This window comes from Epinephelus lanceolatus, chromosome 2 (assembly GCF_041903045.1).
Source record: "Epinephelus lanceolatus isolate andai-2023 chromosome 2, ASM4190304v1, whole genome shotgun sequence".
NCBI classification, from domain to species: Eukaryota; Metazoa; Chordata; class Actinopteri; order Perciformes; family Serranidae; genus Epinephelus; species Epinephelus lanceolatus.
The window spans coordinates 30,820,959-30,848,939 of NC_135735.1; the positions used below are offsets into that span (position 1 = coordinate 30,820,959).

The following is a 27,981-nucleotide window of genomic DNA, read 5'->3' on the forward strand; positions in this document are numbered from 1 at the left end:
AAAATTGCATTTAGGTGCAGTACCTGAGTAAAGACATCTCATTTCTTCCCACCCCTCAAGCTGCAGTAATGGAAAATAGTTTCTTCAACATGAATGCTACCACTGACAAATTCTTTTTGTCAACTATAACTGTGACATTTGGACATCGTTCAGTGCAGCATGATACTCTGTTATTTATAGCTACAGTGTATGATTGTATGATAACATGAAACTCTTTTGTAGATACTGCACCGTACCAAAAAAAAAAAAAACACGTTTCCTCTGTGGTCTGAGCTGCACTGCATTGTTTAGTGTATTTTTGTCCCTTCTCCCCATTCTGTATAATGAGTGCACTGGATGATGTATGGCTGGTGTAATTAAGCCAATGAGTTTACAGCAGAGAGGTTGCATCCAACACCAACCAAGTCATAAATACAAGTAATGAAGTGAGACTGGGTTCACACTGTGGTAAAAAGAAAATGAAAGCTTTTTTTTGTTTTAATTTTTTTTATTTCACGCAACAAACACCATCAGCAGTTTTTACAGTCTGTTCTGGTGTAAAAGCAATAAGCAATATACTTCAGAAAAAAACAAAACAACAACAACAACTAGAGAAGGTTTCATCACACTGGCCATAGCTCAACGTTAAATAGCATTGGGCAGTATTTTTAAATTATTATTATTTCCCCATTTTATGCACAGTAGCAAAAACCTGCACCTGCCTGCATCAGACATTCACTGCAGGGAAATGTTGTCGCCACACTGCTCCAGTAACCTGCTCAGCTGTTCATATGATCATGTGTAACATCAAGACATTAAAATAACCTCCACTGAAAAATAAGAAAAAGAAAATATTCAGTGGTGGACGTAATGTTGAGATCATTTTCTGTAATAAAGTACCAATAAAATAAATAAATACAAATACTCATTACAAGTAAAAGTCCTGCATTCAAAAATGTACTCATTTACAGCGAGATGTACTTAGAGCATCAAAAGAAAAAGAAAAAACTGGCTCCTGTGAGTTGTATAATGTGGCAGTGTTTTTACTGAATTGTTTTTACTGTTGCACTGATGGAAAAGCATGATTTCACTGCTGTATTTGGCTGAGGCTGGGTAGTTTAATCCATGTACATAAAACTCAGAAAGTAACTACTTACTCCAGCTGTAAAATAAAAGTAGTGAAGTAAAATGCACAATGATAATGCAGTGAAGTATAATGTTAGTAAAAAGGAACAGAAAATAAAAGTAAAAGTACTTTAAAATTGTACATTAATCCAGGAGCTGAGACAACTGTCCTCACTTGCATCCTAATATCTGATGTTTGTGATGTGTGATGTGAACATTAGTGGCCATAATGTGAGCTCAGTCTTCAGCTTCCACCTGCCTGTGAGTTGTTTCTGCATTTCAACTGGATATTCTATATAGCCTGTATTTGCAACAGTGAATGACACATACATTGTTCCTAAATTGAAAGAAAAATCATAATTACAAGCACAACCACATTCAAACAGACATGAGGAAGTGCTGCCTCGCATGAACCACTGTACATTTTTTTTGCTCTCACAGGGAAGTGAAAGCTGTCTTTGGCCACAGACAAAATAACTACTCTTGTTTCTGAGCAGCTGCTTCAGATCGCCGCTCTGTCCCACTCATGAGAACATAAAGCTGCTGTAGGACACTGACAGTGAATCCTCAGCAGGGAGGAGAGTTTAAATATTCAGAGATGGGCTTTGGAGAGGACCTGCGGTGCCCTCAGGCACATACGGCTGTCATGCGGCTGCTGGACTCGGAGCTTCATCTGATGGAGGTCATGAAGAAGTGGATGGGTCAGCGGGCTAAGAGTGAGCGGGAGTTTTCAGTGCAGCTGCACCACATGGCTGCCATGGCAGAGAAGCTGGAACGGCCTCAGCCCGGTACAGGACTGGACTACATCAGCCAGCTCAACCAGGTGAGGTGTTGTAGATCACTCTGTAGCTGAATAATCAACTGATCATTAATGATCATCAGTCAGTCAAATGGAAGAAATCCACTTCATACTTAAATACATGTAACTTCAGTTTAACTTAAACAAGCTGGTGAGCATCAGTGCTTTCCACATAAAGCACAGACAGAATAAAAAATCTGACAGAATAAAGCACTGATATGAGGTCATACTGGGTAAAACGACTTCCCTTATCAGACTTTAGCTGTTTTGCTGTGATGTGTTTCATTTTCAGAGCTTTTAAAACCCTCCATAAAACACCTATATATTCTAAACAACATGGGCTATGGAGTCATTGTGTATATCTGGGTACCAGGGTATTGATAACCCTGAACTAAACCTTTTGTTTCCTGGTTGTCATAGTTTAAAATGATCTAAATCAAAATGTTTATATATGTTCTCAAAGCCTGATAAGACAGCACTAAAGAGCACGAACAGTGAATCTCCACTAGAGCTGCACTGTCCTCTTATTCTGACACTTTAATAAGGAAATAAATGCTTGGAGGATTCAGGATTCAGATTTCATCATCACATCTGCCATACATCAAACTCACAACCACTGAGTTTGTCATGCTGCTGTTGAACTTGTAGATGAAATGCCAAAGTTGTTTTACTTTGCTAACAATCTATCCTCAGTTTGGTTGCATTTGCCCGATGCTGTCTTGAAGTATTTCAGACAATCTAAAATGAGCCATGCAAGAAGCACTATGACTTTGCAACTTAAACAGAAAATGGGGCAAAATGCAGAAGTCACCAGATGTCTAGTAAAGATGGCAAAGATCTGATAAAATTAATTTGAAGAATGGTGACGGACAATTTTGTGCACAGTGGATGTGGACAATATTAATAGGTGCAGGTTGGACCAACAAAATCCTGGTGATGTATTTTATCTCTGCACCTCACAGTTCAGGAGTTAAGAGCAAAAAACGTGAAGTATGTTTATTTTTTTAATGGCCCCAGGTCTGACTTTCATCAGATTTTACTGAAATCTAAAGCAATATGTTGGTAGTTATTGAACCAAAAGACAGATCCAAATAGAGGTTACAACATGGGGAGGACTGTTGTCTTGTGTGAATAACTTTTTCCCCCTGACTTTTGTCTCCTGTCCGTCAGTCGTGGGGAGTGCTGGTCTCTCAGACGGACTTCCTCAGTCAGGTGATGAAGAAGCGCTCTGAGGATCTGCTGGATGGTCCCATCAGCAAACTGACGCTGCTCATCAGAGACAAACAGCAGCTCCGCAAAACCTACGCGGAGCAGTGGAACCTGCTTAGGCAGGAGCTCAGCAAGGTGTGAGACTCCAAACACACAGACACTCAAATACACCACTATTTATAGACGGTCATGCCAAAGCACAGATAAATCACCCTTACACAGTCAGACCTCCGACTGTGATCAAACAGCTCACTGCTGAAAGTGAGCTGTTGATTTAGTAGGTATTGAACTTTGATTATTGTTGCTCTTTTGTCCTTATGGTTGAACATTTTTACCCTCTTTTGTTTTTGTAAACTGACACACACAGACAACACACATACACACAAAGTATATATTCATGAGGGCAGTTTGTAAGTGAACCCACACTGCTTAAATTTTCATTTCACTTTTGTACGTTTCCTTTTTTTGCATTTTAAGCAATAATATACTTGAAAACTACTAGCGATATCTCAGCTGTTGTAAAGCAGTACTTCATTTATTTTGAAACCACTGTGGGGCTTTTGAAATAGCACGATAAGCAGCAGTATATCACGTTCAAGAGTCCAATGTTATGTCAGAGCCAGTGTCATAATTACCACTACCTGCTCCTTTTTCTGGACCCTGTGGTTGTTTACAAGAAGTCACAGTCATGGTGATACAGTATTTACATATGTTGAACGATTCTTATCAGAAAAAAGGCAGATGTCGTTGCTTTAGAGTCTATGTGTTGATTTTTGCGCGAGTCTATCATCTTGACATGCAGTTGAGCATTGCAGTGGAGGCATTATAAATAGACAGCAGTCAAATGAAATGAGGTTCAATAGACTGGAAAGAGTGTGTGCAAATGCATTTTGATGCAATCTCAAACCGTTGGCTGCTCCAACTGTTTTTATTACCCAATTACATCAGGGAAATGATGTGTTCATTTTCACTGATCCATATTGGGTTGCAGCTTGGCCGTCTCCAGCAGACAGTTTGTTTATTTTAATTTTCTTACTTTATTATGCAGATGACGGCTTTGGTTTTGTGCAAGTCATTGTGCGGTAGAATAGATTTTATGACTGAGCAACAATGTCAGAAATGCTATCAGGCGGAGGTCTGAAGTATCAGCACCAGCAGTATAACAAAGGTCGAATCATTTCCTCTTATGTCTTTTCTCATGTTTCGTGTTCCTCTGCAGTTAAACATGAGAAGGCCACTGTCCACTTCCTGTGTGATGTAGTTCTCACACTCAGTTAGGCAGCTTTAAACCACACAAACAGCTCCCCTGAATGACGCCCACCCTTCCACCAAATGTTTTCCATCTGTTTGTGTGTCTGTGTGCTGCTTCAGGTAACCCAGACAGAGCTGGAGAGGCTGAAGAGCAGCTACAGACAGGCGGTGAGAGATGCAGCTCAGGCCAAGAGGAAGTACCAGGAGGCCAGTAAAGGTGGGAATTTTTGGCACCACTTACTTCTCTGAACAGAATCGGTTTTACTCTGAAGGCATGGACTGGCCTTTCTTTGTTTCTGTTTTACTCTGCAAAACCTGATATGTATATTTACACCATGAAATGTTGTGTCATCCCCTTTCTTTCATGTGTGTGTGCAGATAAAGAGCGAGACAAAGCTAAGGAGCGTTATATAAAGGCTTCAGTGAAACTCTACGAGCTGCATAATGAGTACGTGCTGTCTGTGCAAGCTGCTCAAGTTTACCATCAGCACCACTACAGTCAGATCCAGCCTGCCCTGCTCAGTGCACTGCAGACTCTGCAGCAGGAGATGGTGCTCATACTGTAAGATAAAATCTACTACAGTGTGTGTCTGTGTGTGTGTGTGTGTGCGTGCGTGCGTGCGTGCGTGCGTGCGTGCGTGTGTGAGAATGATGTTGCTTTTCAGTGGTCCTGTTTTACTGTTTTTCTGTTTGCATCCACTCAGCTGATTTCTATTCACACACACACACACACACACACACACACACACACACACACACAAACAGTACATATAAGAGGAATGCTGACCTCAAAAGCACATTTTAATTGGCTATACCACAGTGTATCCATGTTTCCCCTACACAGTGCTGCAGGATTGAGACTTAGTGTAACAAAGAAATGTGTTAGCATTTTTGCACTTGCAGCTTCCTCATCTTACAGTCAATGTTTTTTTTCAATGGATTCTTGGTTAGATTTTCAATGGATTCATGGTTAGAAATAAGTTCTGTGGTTAGACTTAAGATATTTTCACATTTTGTTCTACGACATAAAATACATTAAAATACATCAGTAAATACCCTGCTGGGGAATTTTAAAGATTTAACATGTCTTAAAAAAGACAATTGCTAACAAGTGTCTTAAATTAGACAACAGAATGTCAACATGCGGAACACAGCTTTACAGCCTCTCTGTGATGGTGATGATAAAATCAAGTGACCGCGGTGAAGTTTGTTCATAGCCTAACGTTAGCCTTTTACTTCTGGCGACTGCATTTATGCTTCCTTTGTGAAGACTATTTTACTGAACAAAACATGTATGTTTCATGATATTTTGTTTGCCACAGAGCTTACCTTCTGCAGTAATCCAATTTTTTTTTTCAATAAAATCAGCTTCCAGGTTGGCTTGCAAAAAAATCATCATCCCTGCAGCAGTGTTTTAAAGGTCCAGTGTGTGACATTTAGGGGGATTTAGTGACATCTAGCAGTGAGGATTGCACATTGCAACCAGCTGAAACCTCTCCTGGTTTAAATTCCTTCGCTGTTCATTGTTTTACCAGGAGCTTAATTATCTGCAGAGGTCTCCTCCTCTTGAAAACAAACAAGCCAGGTGATTAAACTAGTAAAAAAAAAAAAAAAAAAAAAACACTACATAAAACTGTTTCACGTTACAAATCAATATTTCTCCAACACCGTTTGGCATGTCACAGATGGCCCGCCAGCCCAATGCCCTCTAATGTGTGCACACCTTTATTATCTGATAATTTAAGAGCTAGATGTCCTGGAGGTTCTTATCAAGCACTGAAATATCTACAGAGGTCTCCTCCTCTCCAAGACTTACAGATGCGGTGATATAAACCAGAGGAGCTGCTAACTACGGTGGTTGACACAAAAATACAAATGGCCTAACCTAGAGCCACTGTTTTGTTTGTCCACTCTCAGCTACTGTAGAAACATGGCAGTGCAACATGGCGATCTCCATAAAGGAGGACCTGCTCCCTATGTAGATATAAATAGCTCATTCAAATGAAATCATGATGATTCTTATATTCGGTGATTAAACAATAAAAGAAAACTAACCTGTAATATTCCATTTCTGCCAGTATATCCCCCTAAGTCCCACACACTGGACCTTTAAATGAACAGGGAACATTAAGTTGGTTTCAGTTTTTCATCAGTGTCAATATTTGGTCATGCAGTTGAGAAAAGTGACTGTTTTGACACTTCCTCCTAGTTTATGCATTCAGAAAATGTAGATATAAAAAAAGAAAGCCCCAAACTTTGATAATAAAGATGACAAAGGAAAAGCATCATCTGAATGTGTTAGTTTCATGCATTAAATGTTTGACAGTGAGCTGTCAGATCTCAGATGTCACAGCTTGTTTGCTCAAAACAATACAAATAATGTGAATTGGAACATGTTGAAATATTTACTGCAATGGACTGCCTATCTCAGGCAATGTCTCTCAAACTACATTTTCATAGTTCTGATATGAATCGACCTGCAACTAACTTACCTGCATTGTTAAAACAAACCCATAGAATGTCCCCGATAAATGTGAGGTAACAACTTGCACTGAGTTTGTTTGAGTAGATTTCATCTCATGTCTTAAGTAAAGAGTACCTAAAATTCACAGCTATGACACACTAACATTTATTAGGTAAAGAATACCTTAAGAATACCTTTTCAACACATTACACCAGTGTTTCTCAAATGGTGAACTGTGATGCCAGTCAAGTTGTGCTGTGGGATTTTGTGATAACCACACATTAGCCTATTAGTACAATATTCAACTGGACCTACACAAAAAAATAGGAGCACCCATTTCCAAGTAAAGAGGCAAACTCTAGATAAAAAATGTAATTTAATATAATTTAATCTAATGAAAAACCCTCACAGGGAACCTATTTGTCATTGTTTGCGTGTGGGAATTCTAAATGTGTGACACATCAAAAGCCCTGATTGGCAGCCAGTGTGAGGGATGATAACAACTACAAGGAGAAAGCTGTGTGTGGGACAATGAATTGCTTTATTGTATGGAGCAGATCACAACAAAGCACCAGCGAAGACGACCTACCACCAAAAGAAAAGATTAAAAAACAACTGTCAGTAGACAGTAGCACGGAACCTACCTGTCTTGTCTTATATTGTCTTATCTTATGTCATGATGAGAGTGATAGCACACGTTATAGAAGCTATTGTGCACAGATATAAATACAGGTGTACCTTGAGATTTTGGGCACAGAAAAGTTTGAAAACCCCAACTTTACACAACTGATAAGTGAAAATGAGTATTATTAACTCTTGGCCCCAGCCGGCAGTGAATTCAAACCCAGATCCCTTCAGCCGAGCGTCAGTGCTAACCACTATACCACTTTGCCACACAGAGGCTTTACTGATCATGTCATTCTTTCAGTTGACTAATTGACCATGCCTAGCTCAAATAAGTAATTTGTGTCCTCTGAGAAACAGCGACCCAAGAGAGATACTGTATGCATTGAATGCAGCTCAACACTCTCTGGTCCCACGAATGAAACTGACTTTGGCGTTGCTGACACACGTGCATATTGCAGTACAAGGATTACACAATATCTTGGAGTGTATTTTATAAGATTTTGTTATGTTGCAGTTATTAACACAGTAGGTATAATTTACGCATTATCTCTTATTTGACTTGCTGACTTATATACTTAATTGAAATGTAAATGATATGCATGTGTTTATTTACCAGCCCCCACAATCCTTATACAGTGAGGAAATTCTTATGTTGTGCTTTGGAAACATGTTCTGTACTGTATCTGTGGTTTGACTCTGGCTAAAACTCATAAAATTGGTCCTTCAAATCACTAACTTTGTTGTCATGCGACCTCTAACCCAGAAAGGAGATCCTGCAGGAGTATTTCGACATCTCCACTCTCCTCCATCATGAAGTGGTGCGGATCCACAGAGAGATATCCTCTGCTCTGACAGCCATCGATCCTCACAGAGAATATGAAAGCTTCATCCAACAAAACAGGTAGACTGAGGGAAAACTTCCTCTCAAATCAATCAATGCAATCATGAAAGCTAACCCTGCAGAGCAATGACACTGTGTGTTTGTACTTGCAGGTCTGTAGGGGAGACTCCTGCGTGTGCAGAGTTTGATTGCAGCCTTCTGGAGGACAATGTACAGCTAGATCCCAGAGGGATTGAACTGAACGACCTCACGCTTGAGACAGTGCAGCACAAGTGAGAACAAACGACACGATCGTCCAGATGACTAAAGTCTAATTTCCTTTTTTAGTGTCCCAACTACTTCCTCCTCCTCACCCTCCTGGTCCTTTTTTGACCTCCTATTTCCTCTGAGTGCTTTGCATCAATTACTTCCTCCTTTCAGGATATTTCTCCATCTCCTTCTCCCAGACTGACTGCAATAGAGGAGGAGCTGTTAAATCTGGCTCGGACTCTGGGCTCCCAGCAGACCTCTGTGGAACAGCTGGAGTTGGAGCTGGATGCAGAGCGGGAAGGTGTCAAGAAGGGCCAGAGGTGAGCGGACCACAGACACAAGGAGAATCAGTGATGCTGTGATGTTTTATTCAGAGGTCACAGAGGAGGTTTCACAGCAAAAACACACAACCTTTGAGGTAGCAGTCCTCCCCAATGGGAGAGTTCAATGTGCTCTTGGCTGGCCAGCAGCTAATAACCAGTGTGGTCTCATGGGACTCTAAGTGCCTTATGAATTATAATACAGAGATATGATCAGAGCTATGGCACTCTATCCCCTCATTTATCTTGGTTGATGAAGCTGTCTGAGAGTGTTAGAGGTTCACCGTCTTTTGGGAGTGATCGAGTCGAGCTCCTGGAGGACAGCTGGAAACAATGTGTTTGTTTGCAAAATGTTGATACCTTAAAATGAGCAGCTGGGGAGCACATATGGTGGTGGTGTTAGTGAGGCAAGTTGAGGTTATGCTGCCCTTTGGTTTGTATTTTGAGAAAACATTTTGTAAACCAGCAGTGACATGCTGTATGAGGTCAAACCCAGTGTGACCTCTCGTAGCTGAGAACCTGCTAGCTTGAGGAAGTTGAAGACTGAGTGTACTCACCTCTGTGGTTCTACTCACATCACTCTGAGATCGTACAGACATGGGCCTGGGCTCAGATATGTAAAGGGTCCTACACCTCTCTGACATAGCTGGTTTTCCATTTCCTTTTTTTGTTTTGTGTCTTTTAGAGTTGTTTGGATCTTCAAGGTTATTTTGTGTGTTATGGAGGTACTACTTGAGGTACTTTGTTGTTTTGTGTCTCTTTGTGGTTCCTTTGCATCACTTTGTGGTTATGTGAGTCTCTTCCTGGCCAGCATGTGTTAATTTGAGTGACATTTTACAAGTTAAGGCCATGGGGCCCCCTTGATACTTTGGGCCCCTGGGCCTGTGCCCAGTTGGCCCTGTCAGTAATCCATCCATGCATATATGTATATATTCACTTTGCTATCATATACTGCAGTGGTTCCCAACTGGTCCAGCCACGGGGTCCAGATTACTCCTCAATCATTAGTTCAAGGTCCACATTCAGCATCACACTTGAGTTTGGCCATGTCATCGAGCTAGTTTGCTGTTTCTGTCAAGTAGCTGTCTGTTAGTCACTCACTCTACAGCAGGAAATGGCACTTCAACATAACAACTCTGTGCTGGAAATTCACTGTACTTAGAAATGGAGTGTGTGTTTTACAAACTTGACATGCTTGCGAGTCACTTGTGGCCCATTCAGAATGGACCCGTGACCCACTTTTGGACTATGACTGACCAGTTGGGAGCCGCTGATATACTGTTTATGTACAAGGACAAACAGTGAATCCTTATATCTGAGAGGCGTTGGCAGGTTTGATTGTAAAATGACTGCAATAAGTAATAATTATAATAGCTGCCGATTAGTTTCCTGTCAATCAATTAATCATTTCAGCTCCAATCAAATGACCCAAAATCAGGGGTGTAAATATAAGACAGTGTGGGCAGTGTGGTTTCACTGGGCTCCAAGGGATGGGGCAGCCCATAGAGAGAGCAAGCCCTCCAACAATGTGTTTGTCAGAGAACAGGCCCTTGCCAATGATTCAAATTGTGACCTTGAAAAATACACCTGTGTTCAAAGAAGAACTCACATTAAGTTAAAAATGCTGTCATTTGCTATATGTACCCTTGAAAAGGCAGACCCATCTCCGTCAGGTATTTCTGATTTACTTATTTATTTGATTATTGTAAAATGGTCAGTAGCAATCTATAAAAAAAAATATGTGTATTATACATAAACTATAAAAACTACAAATAAGCTATTACAAATATTCAATTGAAAGAAGATGTTTTTAATTTCTTGGTGGGTCATGTACAGATATGCAATGATGGTTGCTGGTTAAAATGTATGTTGATGTTTTTCAGTGTCAAGTCTCTGTTGGATCAAGTGATGATACAATACATGGAAGCTAGTTAAGGCCCAAAATCTGTCAAGACTGACAAGCTGAGCACATCTTTTAAGCCGAGTGATGGTGTGTGTGTGTGTGTCTGTGTGTGTGTGTGTGTGTGTGTGCGCTTCATAACTAGTGACCATGCAGACACTGAAATATGTTATGATGGGCCCCATGCACTGGGGCCCATCATAACTGCTTTACCCTGCTGCCCCAAATCACAGAGCACCTGGCTCAAAATAACATTCTTGCAGTACAGGTATACTTGCTGTTTCTGGGTCTCAGGGCAAATAATGGAGCTGCCGAGTACTATAGTGTGTGCACTGTGCTTAAGGGTAACGTGGAGGTGACGGGGTACAGGCACAATTCACAGAGGGAGGTTGGGGTGTTCAATAGGGGTCCATCAGCAAATTCATGCCCTGGTTAATCAGGTTAATCCAGCTGTGCACTGGCCATTTAAGTTCTGTTAAAAAAGCAGCAAGGATCCATGCAATCAAGCCCCTGCTCGTTTTTTAGAAGCCTCGTTTCACTTCACTAGCAGAACTCTTGGGTCATTTAAAGTTCACTGGTCTGACATGCTGAAAATCCAGGATGGACTAAGCTGTCATTAGAAAAGCCTCCTTATTGACTGTGTTAGTCAATAGGAGGCATCTGCAAACCTATTTGCTCAGACCTCTTATCGATGTCTGTGTGTTCTTGTACTGCCTGTTTGTCTCACCTGTTGTGCAACCATCGATGTTGCTCTCACTGAAAATGTCCCACACAAATATAATTCACCTGGCCTGCTGCTCTCTGCCTTGTCCAGGGTCTACCAGTTCAGCAAGAGACATGCGATGGAGGAGTGCCGGCAGCAGGTTGCTTTGTCCCAGGGTGTGAGAGTGAAGCTGGAGGTTCAGAGGCTTCTTCTGAAGGAGAAACTGGACCAGCTGGGCTCCAAAGAACCTCCCTCTGCTCTGAAGTTGGACCCAGACGCCGTCTCAGATTCGTCCAACTCAAACAATGTATGTTTCTCTCTGCTAGAGTCTCTCCTACCTTTTTCTTTTTCTTTTTTTTTTAAGCTCCGAGAGGATGAGGAGGATGAAGCTTGCTGACTTTGGTGATCCTCTGACTTCCTCTACCACCACTAGCAGGTTGAAGATTTTTTTTCTAGTGACATGTCTCAACAGCTATTGGATGAATTACTAAGATATTTAGCACAGATATTCACACTCCTCAAAGGATTACTGACTTTTCACAGAGCGCCACCATCAGGTTGAAAATTTTCCAGTATTTTGGTTTATGACCAAATACCTACAAAACAGATGACAATCCCATCAACTTCATCTGGAGTTTTTATTTAGTGCTAAATAGCAAAAGTTACTATGCTAACAGGTGAGCATTATAGCTGCTAAACTCCAGCATGTTAGCATTGTTATTGTGAATATGTTACCATGCTAATATCAGCATTAAGCTCAAAGCTGTGCTAAAATAGCCTACGGCCTCACATAGCTGCTAGTGTGGCTGAAGACTTTTAGTCTATCCATCCATCCATTTTCATCTGCTTAACCCAGGGTGGGTTGCAGGGGCAGCAGGCCAAGCAAAGCACCCCAGACGTCCCTCTCCCCAGCAACGCTTTCCAGCTCCTCCTGGGGAACCCCAAGGCATTCCCAGGCCAATTGAGATATGTAATCCCTCCAGTGTGTTCTGGGTCTGCCTCTGGGCCTCCTACCAGTGGGACATGCCCTTAATACCTCTAACGGGAGGCGCCCAGGGGGCATCCTAATCAGATGCCCGAACCACCTCAAGTGAGCGCTTTTGACGCGAAGGAGCAGCAGCTCTACTCCAAACTCCCTCCAATAGTCTGTGCTCCTCACCCTATCTCTAAGGCTCTTTATCCTGTTTGATTTTGTCAAGTTGAGTTCAAAGTCACCAAATTTGGGACTGGGAAATGACTCACATCCAACTCACATGACTTGAGCCCATGCTTTTGTTTTGAACTGCAGCTATTACTGTAGCAAATATAGACTTTTTAAAATAATAGAAGTAGCTAATGGGACGTCACTCAATGGTTCGTGGACTCCCGATTTGAAGCCTTGCCATCTTGGCCTTTTGGTGTCAGAGATGACCATATTTGTAGGAGAGGATGGAGCTGTGGATGAGCAAGGGGTTGATCTAGCTCATAGACTGTAGTGATGCCTCACAGACAACAGGCCCAGCCCTCAATTATGTGTACTTTTAAGCCTTAAGAAAATATCAAAGGGTGGGATATATAACGTTACCCCCGTACAGTTGTCATGAACAGGGAAAATTTGTTATAGAGACCAAAGCTGTTTTTTGTACCAGGCTGTAAACACATTTATTTCTGCTGTAAAGTTTTAACATGAGGGTCTGTGGGGATTTACTCAGTGTTGGAGCCAGCCTCAAGTGGCCATTCGATGAACTGCATTTTTTGACACTTCTGCATTGGCTTAACTTTCCAGCCTTGGAGGTTGCTGCTTGTAGCAAATCAATGAATAATGACTTAACCCATAGACCTGCATGTTTTCCCTTTTATTGGTAGTAATTATCTTTTTTTTTAAATTTATATGGACCAACATGATTTGCTCTCAATCTTTTCTTTTTTCAGGATCACAGCCCAAATCCTTCCAAACTCCTCATGGACGGGATCAAAAACAATCTGAGTGGCCTGTTTAAACCCAGATGGGAGGTAAGTTAAACACTGAATTACAATCCAGGCACAATAATTACACACAGAATAAAGATAGACAGATTACAAGTGGTTATACAAAATTGTTTGGCGTCAGATTAAACATAGCAGAACAATATCTGTCTCACAGTATGTTGCAGAAGGACATTTTAAAAGGAAGGACACTTGTTCCAGTTGAGAGACACTTCCCCTCCTCGCTCTTCCACCTCCCTGCCCTTAACTTTAACTGCAGCGTCTGTTTTTGTACACTCATAGCTCTTATCACACAGCAAACAATTCATCATGTTTTGGAGACAGTGTAGCCACTGCACGGCTGAGCTAACTCAGGCCCATGATCTTTCTTTGGGGTCTCGTGCTCCTGAAGGCACCGTCGAACTTAATTAGGTCAGCTTTGACAGTCAAGTTACTACTTTGGAAATTCTGCCTGACCTAAAACTAAGTTTACCTCTCAGGCAGCCAGTTTACCTTTCACGGTTTTATCACTGCTCGCAGATGATAGCACAGATGGAGCCATGAACCAGCTGTGCTGCACACAAACCCTCAACAGGAAAAGGCTTTGTGCAGCTGGTTTGTAGTTTTTAATTTGTCAGAAAGATAAAAATCACCGTGTGCATGCTGTAAAAGATCAATTTGAGCAAATATTTCAGTGTCTCTAATGTGCTGGACTTCAAGCTCAAATTATTCTTTAAATGTGAACTACTTCTTGCTCTCCAGCTCCCTGCTCTGTGGTTCCCTGGAGGCATGGAAGGTGGTGCGGTTAGACTTTAAAGTATTACAGACTTTTCTTTGAAGTATCTCCATGTACAGTACAGGCCAAAAGTTTGGACACACCTTCTCATTCAATGCGTTTTCTTTATTTTCATGACTATTTACATTGTAGATTCTCACTGAAGGCATCAAAACTATGAATGAACACATGTGGAGTTATGTACTTAACAAAAAAAGGTGAAATAACTGAAAACATGTTTTATATTCTAGTTTCTTCAAAATAGCCACCCTTTGCTCTGATTACTGCTTTGCACACTCTTGGCATTCTCTCCATGAGCTTCAAGAGGTAGTCACCTGAAATGGTTTTCCAACAGTCTTGAAGGAGTTCCCAGAGGTGTTTAGCACTTGTTGGCCCCTTTGCCTTCACTCTGCGGTCCAGCTCACCCCAAACCATCTCAATTGGGTTCAGGTCCGGTGACTGTGGAGGCCAGGTCATCTGCCGCAGCACTCCATCACTGTCCTTCTTGGTCAAATAGCCCTTACACAGCCTGGAGGTGTGTTTGGGGTCATTGTCCTGTTGAAAAATAAATGATCGTCCAACTAAATGCAAACCGGATGGGATGGCATGTCGCTGCAGGATGCTGTGGTAGCCATGCTGGTTCAGTGTGCCTTCAATTTTGAATAAATCCCCAACAGTGTCACCAGCAAAACACCCCCACACCATCACACCTCCTCCTCCATGCTTCACAGTGGGAACCAGGCATGTGGAATCCATCCGTTCACCTTTTCTGCGTCTCACAAAGACACGGCGGTTGGAACCAAAGATCTCAAATTTGGACTCATCAGACCAAAGCACAGATTTCCACTGGTCTAATGTCCATTCCTTGTGTTTCTTGGCCCAAACAAATCTCTTCTGCTTGTTGCCTCTCCTTAGCAGTGGTTTCCTAGCAGCTATTTGACCATGAAGGCCTGATTGGCGCAGTCTCCTCTTAACAGTTGTTCTAGAGATGGGTCTGCTGCTAGAACTCTGTGTGGCATTCATCTGGTCTCTGATCTGAGCTGCTGTTAACTTGCCATTTCTGAGGCTGGTGACTCGGATGAACTTATCCTCAGAAGCAGAGGTGACTCTTGGTCTTCCTTTCCTGGGTCGGTCCTCATGTGTGCCAGTTTCGTTGTAGCGCTTGATGGTTTTTGCGACTCCACTTGGGGACACATTTAAAGTTTTTGCAATTTTCCGGACTGACTGACCTTCATTTCTTAAAGTAATGATGGCCACTCGTTTTTCTTTAGTTAGCTGATTGGTTCTTGCCATAATATGAATTTTAACAGTTGTCCAATAGGGCTGTCGGCTGTGTATTAACCTGACTTCTGCACAACACAACTGATGGTCCCAACCCCATTGATAAAGCAAGAAATTCCACTAATTAACCCTGATAAGGCACACCTGTGAAGTGGAAACCATTTCAGGTGACTACCTCTTGAAGCTCATGGAGAGAATGCCAAGAGTGTGCAAAGCAGTAATCAGAGCAAAGGGTGGCTATTTTGAAGAAACTAGAATATAAAACATGTTTTCAGTTATTTCACCTTTTTTTGTTAAGTACATAACTCCACATGTGTTCATTCATAGTTTTGATGCCTTCAGTGAGAATCTACAATGTAAATAGTCATGAAAATAAAGAAAACGCATTGAATGAGAAGGTGTGTCCAAACTTTTGGCCTGTACTGTATTCTCTGCAGAATCACCCTAAAATCCATCCTCCATCACTTCTTATTGTTTCATTATTCATGTCAGCTTTAAAGGGTCTGCTTTTCTCTCTTCCTGCCTTCAGGTGCTTCCGGCTCTCACCCCAGTGCTGGACGTGGATCGTCCTCTGGGACAGCAGGGCTGGTACCACGGAGCAATTCCCAGACCGGAGGTCCAGCAGCTGCTGAAGAATGACGGAGACTTCTTGGTGAGGAAGAGTCAAGAGAAACACGGTTATGTGCTCTCTGTGCAGTGGGAAGGATCCTGCAAGCATTTCCTTATTCAGAGCATGGATGTAAGTAAAGAACAAAACACTTTTTTAGAGAGTTGAGGGGCATTTTATATTATATGTAGATCCTCTGTGTGTGGTTTAAATCATGTGTTTTGAATATGTATGCTAGTTTTAAATGATCAAGATACTGCTAAAAAAATTAGATGTACAGTACTGCTCTCCTCCCAGCTCTATTTTTTCAATTAAACACAAGAAAAACTTACACAACTACAACTCATTTAAACAATCTAACAATTTAAAAGGCTATTTTCATGTATAGGTTTTTTCATTGTGTCTTTTTCCTCTGTCAGTATGTTTGCACAGCAGTTAACTTCTGTAAATGCTTTTCCATCTGTGTCAGTAGAATCTGTATCGTCTGGATGGAGAAAGCTTCAGCAGTATCCCGCAGCTGATCCATCATCTGCTGTCCTCACGACAACACGTCACCAAGAGGTCTGACATAGTGCTGAAGAAACCTATACTGAAGGTACTGCTGTAACACATAGTCTGCTGCAACCTGATTTCACTGAAATATCTGAAATGACCACGACCTCTAAACATAACATTACTAGGTGTTGGCACTGAACGGTTGCAGTTTCCTTTAGGCACCAAAACTACTTGGTTAGGTTTAGAAAGAGATAGTGGTTTACCTTAAAGGTCCAGTGTGTAAGATTTGGGGCAGGGCTATTCATGTGCTTGTGTAAACCGCGATTGTAAACCATAATAGCGGTGACTGAGAGACCGTGGACTGGGCAAACTGAAATAGCGCTTTCTACATGCTGAACACATGTATTAATAAAGCACTGGCTTTTACTTCTCCAATGTTGCAGATGGGCTTCTAAGTACGATGGCCGACACAAAAATGCAAAAATGTAAATGGGCTTATCTAGAGCAAGTGTTTGATTTGTCCATTCTGGGCTACTGTAACATGGAGATGCAAGTTTCTGTATGTGACAGTCATATTCACTAATATAATGAGTTAGTACCATTAGCTGCTAGCTGCCAGCTCAGCCACCTCTATGTCAACAACAGTGTACAGACTATCCTGCCCCAGACTCTGAGTCATAGATATGCTCTGAATGTTGCATACAGCTCCTTTAAATAAACAGGTGCTAAAACAAAGCGTCTCACAGAGAGCTCAAATACAGGTGCTCCAGCACTGACAGTATGAGAAAAATAAAGTATGTAAACATGTTCCAAAAGAGACCCCAAGTATGAACCCAAAAATGGCAACAAATGGCAGATGAGCACAAAAGGTCCCCTTTAACTGAAGTGCTTCCACTGTTGTCTCAAATGAGCACACATGCAAATGTGATGATCTTTCCTTCAAATTTTATTCCTCTTTCTTGTCTCTCCTCTTTTGCTGGTCTCACAGTTAACAGAACCACTATGCGTCTCTTATTGTTCATTTTTAACCCCATTAGGACAAGTGGGTCCTGGAACATGATGATATTATCTTGGGACCCCTCATTGGACGGGTGAGTAAACTGAATATCTGTTGACAGAAATTTAGAAGAGAAGTGAGAGAAGCAAAACCAATTTTTAAAATGATTTCTTTTTTTATCATGCCCATTACAGTAAAAACTGAGCCATAGTGTGCCCATGTGTTTGTCTCGCTCTGAGTCTCAGATACCTCAAAATGTTGAGAACATATTTGTGTAAAACTCAGTGTGAAGTTTGGTTGAAGAGCAAGAAAGACCTGGTTAGTGAGTCACAATTCTTTTTTTTGGCCTGTCAGATGACATACTGAACAAAAATATAAACGCAACATTTTTGTTTTTGCTCCCACCTCACAGGTGTGGCATATCAAGATGCTGATTAGACAGCATGAATATTGCACAGGTGTGCCTTAGGCTGGCCACAATAAAAGGCCACTCTGAAATGTTCAGTTTTATCACACAGCACAATGCCACAGATGTCGCAAGTTTTGAGGGAGCGTGCAATTGGCATGCTGACTGCAGGAATGTCCACCAGAGCTGTTGCCCGTGAATTGAATGTTCATTTCTCTACCATAAGCAGTCTCCAAAGGCGTTTCAGACAATTTGGCAGTACATCCAACCGGCCTCACAACCGCAGACCACGTGTAACCACACCAGCCCAGGACCTCCACATCCAGCATGTTCACCTCCAAGATCGTCTGAGACCAGCCACCCGGACAGCTGCTGCAACAACAGTTTGCATAACCAAAGAATTTCTGCACAAACTGTCAGAAACCGTCTTGAGTGGGCAAATGCTCACATTCGATGGCGTTTGGCACGTTGGAGAGGTGTTCTCTTCACGGATGAATCCCGGTTTTCACTGTTCAGGGCAGATGGCAGACAGCGTGTGTGGCATCATGTGGGTGAGCGGTTTGCTGATGTCAACATTGTGGATCGAGTGGCCCATAGTGGCGGTGGGGTTATGGCATGGGCAGGCGTATGTTATGGACAACGAACACAGGTGCATTTTATTGATGGCATTTTGAATGCACAGAGATACCGTGACGAGATCCTGAGGCCCATTGTTGTGCCATTCATCCACGACCATCACCTCATGTTGCAGCATGATAATGCACGGCCCCATGTTGCAAGGATCTGTATACAATTCCTGGAAGCTGAAAACATCCCAGTTCTTGCATGGCCAGCATACTCACCGGACATGTCACCCATTGAGCATGTTTGGGATGCTCTGGATCGGCATATACGACAGCGTGTTCCAGTTACTGCCAATATCCAGCAACTTCGCACAGCCATTGAAGAGGAGTGGACCAACATTCCACAGGCCACAATCAACAACCTGATCAACTCTATGCGAAGGAGATGTGTTGCACTACGTGAGGCAAATGGTGGTCACACCAGATACTGACTGGTTTTCTGACCCCCCCAGACCTGAAAACTGAACATTTTAGAGTGGCCTTTTACTGTGGCCAGCCTAAGGCACACCTGTGCAATAATCATGCTGCCTAATCAGCATCTTGATATGCCACACCTGTGAGGCGGGATGGATTATCTCGGCAAAGGAGAAGTGCTCACTAACACAGATTTAGACAGATTTGTGAACAATATTTGAGGGAAATGGTCTTTTGTGCATATAGAAAATGTTTTAGATCTTTGAGTTCAGCTCATGAAAAACAGGAGCAAAAACAAAAGTGTTGCGTTTATATTTTTGTTTAGTGTAGCTAGCCAGTCCACAAGAGTGCTCTGGAGACCTTGTTGCCACTTTAAAGGACAGATTCACATTTGTCTGACTTGCATGAACACAAGTACATGTAAGAGTTTTATTGTTCATTGTGATGTTTCTCCTCTCTGGCTGCAAAGAGATTCTGTCTCTAAGAGATTTCTTAAAACTAATATGAGGCTTCATCAGTGTAAATTTGTCCAAAGTTCCAGTACTTTTAGAACAAACTTAGCACTTTGCATTACTTTCCCTCTGCTGTGGCCCAGCAAGCAAACACTGTCCTTGGAAATACAAGTGACAGTAACTGTGGAAGATATCCACTTGGTCTGTGAAACCCAGACTGCTGAAGTCTCACATTAGCTGCAGAAACTATGAAAGTAATTTTTCCACCAGAGCAGGACTGTAGATGTAGTCCCCCATCACACACATTGAAATCACTTTAAGAAAGGCTGTCTTCATAACCAGTATTCACAGGAGGAACAGTTACGGCAATGAATAGCCCTGTCTTTTAACCTGTCCTTCAGATTTAACTTACCTGCCAATTTTAACATAGTTTCCATAGTTTGAAACAAGCAATATTATATCAATGTCATCATATGAGACTAGGTATTGTCTTAGATTTGGGATATAATATACAATAATATATAATATAATTGTCTTTCCCTGATTTTAAAGGCTACATTACAGTAAAGTGATGAACTTTCTGAACTTACTCGACTGTCCCAGCTGTTCTGTTTTTTTTTACTTTACCCACCCCGTCTTTATATCCACATTACTAATGATTATTGATATGATAATATCAGATCATTGTGTAAATATTTTGTGTAAGCACCCATGGTCTATACTACAATATTGTTGAAAGATCGATATCGAGGTATTTGGTCAAATATATTATGATATTTGATTTTCTCCATATTGACCAACCCTTGTTTAAAATTGTGCACATGTGGTTACAGTTCATCAAGGAAAATCGCTCATATCGCACCTTATTGTCAGCTAACTGTTATCTAGTTTATATTTAGTTTATATCTGCTATACATTTTTCAACTTTGTTTTTTCAGTCATTGTATACTGCATGCTCTGTATCTGCACTCCTCTAACTTTGTACTGCAACTGCTGCACAAGTTTCCCTCATAAATAAAGTTATATCTTATCTATCTTATCTTATCTCATCTTAGTAGATACATCAAGTCCCCTGTTGAGTTAGAAAATACACTTAAAAAAACCCAACAGTAACACATTATGTTGGTGTTCGCACTACACAGGGCAACTTTGGAGAAGTGTACAGCGGCCGTTTACGCTCTGATAGCACTCCTGTAGCAGTGAAGTCCTGTAAAGAGAACCTGGCCCCAGAGCACAAGAGTAAGTTCCTGATGGAGGCCAGGTCAGTATGTACACAAACACACACAGACACAGACACATGCATATATACACGTACACACACACACTTCCTCTCCTGTGCTGTCCAGGATCCTGAAGCAGTACGACCATCCTAACATTGTGAAGCTGATAGGAGTGTGCACTCAGAAGCAGCCGATCTACATCATCATGGAGCTTGTTCAAGGTAAACATGATCCTAGACTTTACCTTACCTTACCTTACCTTTACAACCCTCAGTGTGTTTACCCAAGAACTTCAAGATTTATGCTACCATTATTGCTTTCCTTTGTTCCTACATCATCATTCTCTCCCTCTCTCTCTCTCTCTCTCTATATATATATATATATATATATATATATATATATATATGTGTGTGTGTGTGTGTGTGTTTCATAAGGTGGTGATTTTCTCACCTTCTTACGGCATGAGAGTCACAATCTGAGGCCAAAGATGTTGGTCAAAATGACAGAAAATGTAGCAGCGGGTATGGAGTTCCTGGAGAGCAAGAAGTGTATCCACAGGTTGGTCAAACAGTTAATTTATATTTGCACAGTGTGATAAGATTTAATACATTTTATACAAAGGTAATATTTGTATAGGTCTTATCATTACATCAGGAGCAGGTAAGATTGTGACTTTGTCTAATTTGTCTGAGGCACTTGTGTCAAGGAGTTAAACATTTATAGTGAATGGTAATGCAGTTAGATTCAGTGCCTGTCGATGAGAGAGCTCTCAAAGAGTCAGAGCAGCAACAAGGGTCCCCACTTCACAAAATGAATCCATGTGAATGCTCCACATAATCTTCAATTTTGTTGATTTAACAAGCTGTTGTCTGATGGTAAGCCCTCTTAACACTGCTGACCTCTGAAGGACATACAGCTGCGGAGACCAAAAAATGGAGGAAGCTATTGTAGCTTATTGCCCCATTTAGTTTTATTTAACCTCCGCTGTCAGAATAATAACTGTCCTACAAAAGAGCAGTGGTCTGCAGACAGTTATGAGACAGGAAGTGATGGTGCAGATACATATTTTGAGTAAAATGTGTGAATTTATTGTCCCGTTAGTGTTGGGTTATCAAATTTTCAAACCCCCAAACCAGGACTCTTAAGTGGACCTTGCATTCACATGCATCCATTTATGTGGATGGGTGTTTCATCAGGATGGGGGACTGCTATTTCGACACTTAGCACACTGAGCGAATATTTCAACACCATGACCCAGTGTTTTCGCAAATGTTGTGCTGTGATGCCAATCCAGGTGTGATGTGGAATTTTGTGATAACCACACATTATTACTGCAATATTCAACTGGACCTATACAAAAAGTTATGACTGAATTTATAATTGACTGTATCAGTACGTTGTGTGCACCCATATCCTAATAAAGAGGCAAACTCTTTTTGTTGGCATTTGTGTGTGGGAATTCTAAGTGTGTGACACATCAAAAGCCCTGATTGGCAGCCAATGTGAGGGATGATAACAATTAACAGGAGAAAGCTTTGAGTGGGACAATTGATTGCTTTATTGTACGGCGCAGATTACAACAAAGCACCAGTGAGGACGACCTACTGCCTAGATCTCAAAAACTAGTGTTATTTTTTTCTTGTTTTTATTGTCTTATGTCATGATAAGAGTGATAAGACATTATAGAAGCTGTTGTGCAAAGATATAAATACACGTGTGCCTTGAGATTTTGGCTTGCCCTCTGATTGCCTTGGGCACAAAAAGTTTGATAACTACTGCCATAGCCAGTGCCTCAGCAGTAGAAACATTAGGTTTGGTCTCCCATTTTTGTACCAGACTGTAAACATGTTTATGGGAGTCCATGAGGATTGCCTCACTGCTGGAGCCAGCCTCAAGTGGCCATTAGAGGAACTACGGTTTTTGGCACTTTGCCTTGGCTTCACTTTTCAGCCCTGGAGGGTGCCACTTGATTCAGACGAGTAGTGCATTACTGTTTTTGAGTCAGGTAATGACTAGTAAGACAAAGTATGACAAACATCTAACTGAATGTTGAAAAGAATAACTGGGACAATTTTGTGTTTCACAGATATTTGTTGGGACTCAGGGACAGGTTTATATGGAGGGCTTTCAGCCTGAAAGGGATTTCTTGGTTAAGGTTAGGAAAACAATCATGCTTTAGGTTCAGATGAAAAGATTTCTGCCAGAAAGGGGTTTCTGCAGAACTTTAGCAAGGTTATTCACTTGGAGAGCTTTATTTTCCCTCTTCAGTGATTTTGTATTGAATGAAATGATGTTTAATGGTGAACAAAATGACAGTGGTATAAAAACAGAACAGCAGCCTTGAACACACAGAGAGAGATTTTGACTGACTATAGCAACTTCAGTGCTCCGCCTGAGCTGATGCTCCATATTGAAAACGTATTTTCAGATACAGATACACAATCTAAGACATAACAAAGATATAAATAATAAAACAAACATAACACAAGAAAGCATTGTTAGAGCAGAGGACAGTGTAGGCTGCTTTATGTCTAGGTTTCTCAAGACTGAGTGTGTTATCTAAAGTCACCATGAATTTAACACACAGAAAACGTGATGCACAGCAGAGCATGTGTGTGAGACAAATGAGGGGTCCAGTGAAATTAATTAGTTGAATATTAAAACATGTTCATTTTGCATAAAGTGAGAGTTTCCATGAGACCAATTGTGGAACAAGCCACAGGCAGATGGATCTGAAAACCTTTATGGTGCACAGGCGTAATAAAGGACATAATTTACCTTCCTAACATTTACATCACTTAACTGTAAACCAAACTGCACTTTCCTCGCAGCAGCACTTCCCCATATGTTGATGCAGCTCTCAACAGTCGATTAAAAGTGAAGGATAAAGTTTTCTTAAATAACTGATAGCTGTTGTGTCCTTGAAGAGGAAGCTTAAATGCACTGCTGGCTGACCTACATTTTTTTTTACTTGAATTAGAAAGACAGCAGAACCATTAATTTAACAGTGCATTATAGTGCATTCATTTGGCAGACACATTCATCCGCAGCAACTTACAATAAGTGCATTCAAACTCAAAGAACCTAAATGTCATTAAAGAAGCTGGAGATTTTCCAAATAAACATCTAAAAGTGTGCTAAAGTGCTGTTTGGTAAATCGTTGTTGTTTTTCATAAGAAATTAGACATAAGTAAATGCCAACATGTTGTGGAAGATGACTGATGTCCTGCTGTCCAGTTGGAGTTTAGTCCACAGGAAAGGGCCTTGACTGTACTGGTAATATAGGGATTTGCGTAACTGATGAACTGCAACTACAGCTAAACAGTGTGTAAGGTTAAGGAATCATGCAGTGAATTATCTGCAGAGGTTTCTTCGTCTCCAAAACATACAGACTAGATGAGTAAAACCGGTAAAAACACTGAAAAAAGCAGTTTCACATTAGAAGTCAGTGTTTTTCAGACACTGTTTAGTATGTCACAGACAGGCCGTAGCCCAGCACCTGTTAATGCTCACTTATTTTCTCTGATAACTTAATGTGTGCTCTCCGCATTTCCGATCCCGATGTTCAAAAGTTTTTTTTTTATCAGGAGCCGACTTATCCACAGAGGTCTCTTCCTCTCCAAAACAAACAGCCCAGGTGATTTAAACCGGTAAAATAAATAAATAAATAAATAAAAAAATCTTTGTTTTCCCAAGTCTTTCCTTGCAAGGGGCTGCTAACTACGATGGCCAATGGGCTACTGTAGAAACATGGTGATGCAACGTGGCAGACAAGGTAGACAAGGACCAGCTCCTTGTGTAGATATAAATGGCTCATTCTAGGTTAATGAAAACATAACAATTATTATTTTCAGGTGATTATACACTAAAGAAAACATACTTATTATACCCCCCCTAAATCCTACATATCTGACCTTTAAACACGTACCTTCTTTTCTCTGATAGCTTGGAATAGGAATAGCTACCAGGAAGTGAATTATCTGCAAAAGTCTCCCCCTCTTTAAAACAAATGGACCAGGTGATTTAAACCAGTAAAAACACTGGATGAAGCCATTTAACATTAGAAAAAAATCAATGTGCAGAAGGGCTGCTAACTACAGAGGCTGATACAAAATCTGAATAGAGCCAGTGTTTGGTTTATCCATTCTGAACCTCTGTAGAAACATGGTGTTACAGCATGGCAATCTCTGTAGACCAGACCCGCTCCCTGTGTAGACATAAACGGCTCATTCTAGGGTAACAGAAGCATAACAATTCTTATTTTCAGGTGATTATACACTAAAGAAAACAACAATTTATACTATATTCCATTTCTGCCAATATATACCCCTAAATCCTACATATTTGACATATCTTTATCAAGATTATCTGTTCATTAATTGCTGATTTCTCTTTAAAATAAACCTTTATTTGTTATTGCAGCTCAAATGCATAAAACTGTGCTTTACATAAGGTTGTATTAAAAACACATTTTAATACTTAAGCAAATGAAGTTTGCAAACAAACACTTTAAAATACAAAAAAACAGAGTAGAGAGTAAAAACTGTTTTTCTGGATATTTTAATGGACACAGGTCCACAAAAGGCTGCCTGTCTGGTATCGAAGGAGAGACAGTCAACCTAATATGGAGGTGCTAAACTATTTAGAGCCTCATACAGGCTTGTACACTGGTAATACGATTTTAGAATCAGCTGTAAAAGAGACAGGGAGGAAATGCAAGGACGCTGAAACGGCTGATATTTTCTTTTTGAACATTTTGTACTAAGCCAAGAGGAGAACTGACTCGAACCCTCTAAAGACTGTGGATCTCAAAGTGAGCAGGAACTGATTATAAAGATTAAACATTGGGTTTTATACATAATCTACAAATATAAATAAATCTTGCTTTCCAGGCATTTATTAAAAGAAGAGTGAGGAAAAGCTGAGATCAAGAGTGTGTTGTGAACATGTTTGAAATGATGCAACCTAATATGGAACTATAGGGTTTAAGGGGATCAGTTGTTGAGTGGGAGTGATTGTGGTGCTTTGGGTAAGGGATCAGTGGAGGCTGACGGCGCTCCGGAGAAGACATGAGGTTGTGACACCCAGCTCATTACAGGAGCACTGTGTGATTTGCCCAGCGGGGACAGATCAGAGCAGGCAGCTGGTAGCTGCTCAGCCTGTAACGCTGCATGTCAAACTATCTCACATGTAACACCAGAGACATGACAAGAACGCCTGTTCTCTTACTCTTTTTAGTCCCCTCTTCTCTTGCTGTATCTCTTTTTTTTTTTTTTTTTAAATATAACGCATGATGCTTTTGTGTCTCTTTTGTATCCATTGCTCATCAGCCCGTGCATTAATCCCTCTTACATCTTCCTCTCCCTGTCTTTTTGTCTTTTTCTAAGGGACCTGGCAGCGAGGAACTGTCTTGTTGCAGAGCACAACGTGGTGAAGATCAGTGACTTTGGGATGTCCCGTCAGCAAGATGACGGTGTCTACTCTGCAGAGGGTGGCCTCAGACAGATTCCTGTCAAATGGACGGCTCCTGAGGCCCTGAACTATGGTACACCGCAACTGTTTCTGCCCTGCAGTCACAACCACAGACACTCCTCTTGTTTCTCTCTGCCAGTAGTCAATTAAAAACTGACAGACCTGTGCCTGTGCCTTTGCTAATGCTGCCCCCTGCTGGTGTGTTTAGGCCGTTATACCATGGAGAGTGATGTCTGGAGCTTTGGTGTCTTGCTGTGGGAGACCTTCTCCATGGGGATGACGCCCTACACGAGCATGACCAACCAACAAACACGCGACGAGGTGGAGAAAGGTAAAGACTCATCTGGCAAGATAAGCCAACAGTCAGTGGGCCTCATTCACACACAGTGCGTACACACCAGTCTGGGGTTCATCCATAGTTTTTCACCTGAATTTGTTCATACTCTGCAAATTTAGATCAGCCTCAGACTATGTGTAGTGTTAGGGGGTTAGGGTTTAACCTAATAATGAGGTCCAGGCATATTAAATTCACATTTTTAAAAAGGCTTCAATAGACAACAACAATATTTAAAAGATTATGATCTCTAACTCCAAGCAGGTGTTAAGATGACATCATATCTAGCCTGGCTGGAAGTCATTGCAGCCCATGCCTCCAGGGCAGAGTTCCCCTTCAGAGACCAGCAGAACATGTATCAAGAGAGAGATGAATGGCTTATTGTCTGCGTACCACTGCCAAGACATTCACTAATACAGCTCTGAAAAACAATTAAGAGACCATTCCAGTTTTTTCCTTAATTAGCATCTCATTACATAAGGTAGCCATTCCATTACATTTCAGCACAAGCACGCCTCATTCTACTTGATGAGGTAGCTACTGATTAGGTGATCACCTGAACCAAATCTTATTTAACGAGGTAAAATATAAAAACCACAGCTGTGGTCATCACTATCCTCTTGGAATAGGATCAGCTGGATAGTAAAAACAGTGCTCATGGTAACTCAAATAATAACTACTGACCATGACAAAAGAGTTGAAAAGAAAAGTTTTGAAAAGAGTGGTTCATTTCTGGCTTTGCTGGCAGAGGGATACAGTGAGCATCAGGTTGCTTGCATCCTTAGAATTTCAAAGATTGCGGTTCATAAGAACAAGGTCAAGCAGCAGACATTGGGGGCAACAAAGCTACAGACTGGCAGAGGGCGAAAACGACTCTCCACTGACTGAGATGACAGCCAAGTCGAATGTCACTCAACAACCATAGGATGACATCAAGTGACCTACCAAAAGAATGGCAGACATCAGCTGGGGTGAAGTGCACGATGAGGACAGTTCAAAACAGGCTCCTAGAGGCAGGACTAAAGTCTGGCAAAGTGAGAGAAAAGCCGTCTATATGTTAGCCTTGTGATAGTCTGGTGACCTGTCCAGGGTGTACCCTGCCTCTCACCCAATGTCAGCTGGGTTAGACTCCAGCTGATCTCAGTACCTGTTTTGATGGTCTGTGATGTCTTTCAGGATACCGTATGCCTGCTCCACACGGCTGCCCCGTGGAAATCTCCAGGATTATGAACAGCTGCTGGCAGTACGAGCCCAGAAATAGACCGTCCTTTAAGAAACTGCGCGCTGACCTTAGTGCCATATACAACAAAATTACATAATACAAGCCTGTTGACTGGGGTTTTTATTATTTGTCTGTTTGTTTTGTAATTTCTGTCCTTCAGAAAATATGTTAGTCATTATGAATACTGGAACATATCTCCAAAGTGAGAACAAACTATCATTTGACCCTTTTATGTTGTGGAAATAAACCTGGAGTTTTGTAAATATCATTGG

General features: G+C 41.3%; 1 protein-coding gene across 1 annotated transcript; it reads left to right on the top strand.

Annotated features, from left to right (window-relative positions):
- Positions 1–1,546: 1,546 nt before the first annotated feature.
- Positions 1,547–27,977, top strand: fes (FES proto-oncogene, tyrosine kinase). The gene is made up of 18 exons (XM_033621780.2): positions 1,547–1,927; positions 3,074–3,247; positions 4,484–4,580; positions 4,742–4,925; positions 8,218–8,355; positions 8,448–8,567; positions 8,742–8,864; positions 11,579–11,774; positions 13,379–13,459; positions 15,997–16,206; positions 16,547–16,669; positions 17,607–17,660; positions 20,604–20,722; positions 20,808–20,902; positions 21,116–21,239; positions 26,069–26,226; positions 26,362–26,484; positions 27,664–27,977. Exons 1-18 carry the CDS (start codon positions 1,703–1,705, stop codon positions 27,804–27,806), a joined length of 2,487 nt encoding a protein of 828 aa, XP_033477671.1. The 5' UTR covers positions 1,547–1,702; the 3' UTR covers positions 27,807–27,977.
- Positions 27,978–27,981: the final 4 nt, after the last annotated feature.

Bases quoted from the DNA above. Each gene is read 5' to 3' on its own strand.
- fes (XM_033621780.2), top strand. From the start codon at position 1,703: ATGGGCTTTGGAGAGGACCTGCGGTGCCCTCAGGCACATACGGCTGTC. The intron at 4,926-8,217 runs GTAAGATAAAAT...CCTCTAACCCAG, and splicing joins CAGGAGATGGTGCTCATACT to AAAGGAGATCCTGCAGGAGT. The intron at 8,568-8,741 runs GTGAGAACAAAC...TCCTTCTCCCAG, and splicing joins CTTGAGACAGTGCAGCACAA to ACTGACTGCAATAGAGGAGG.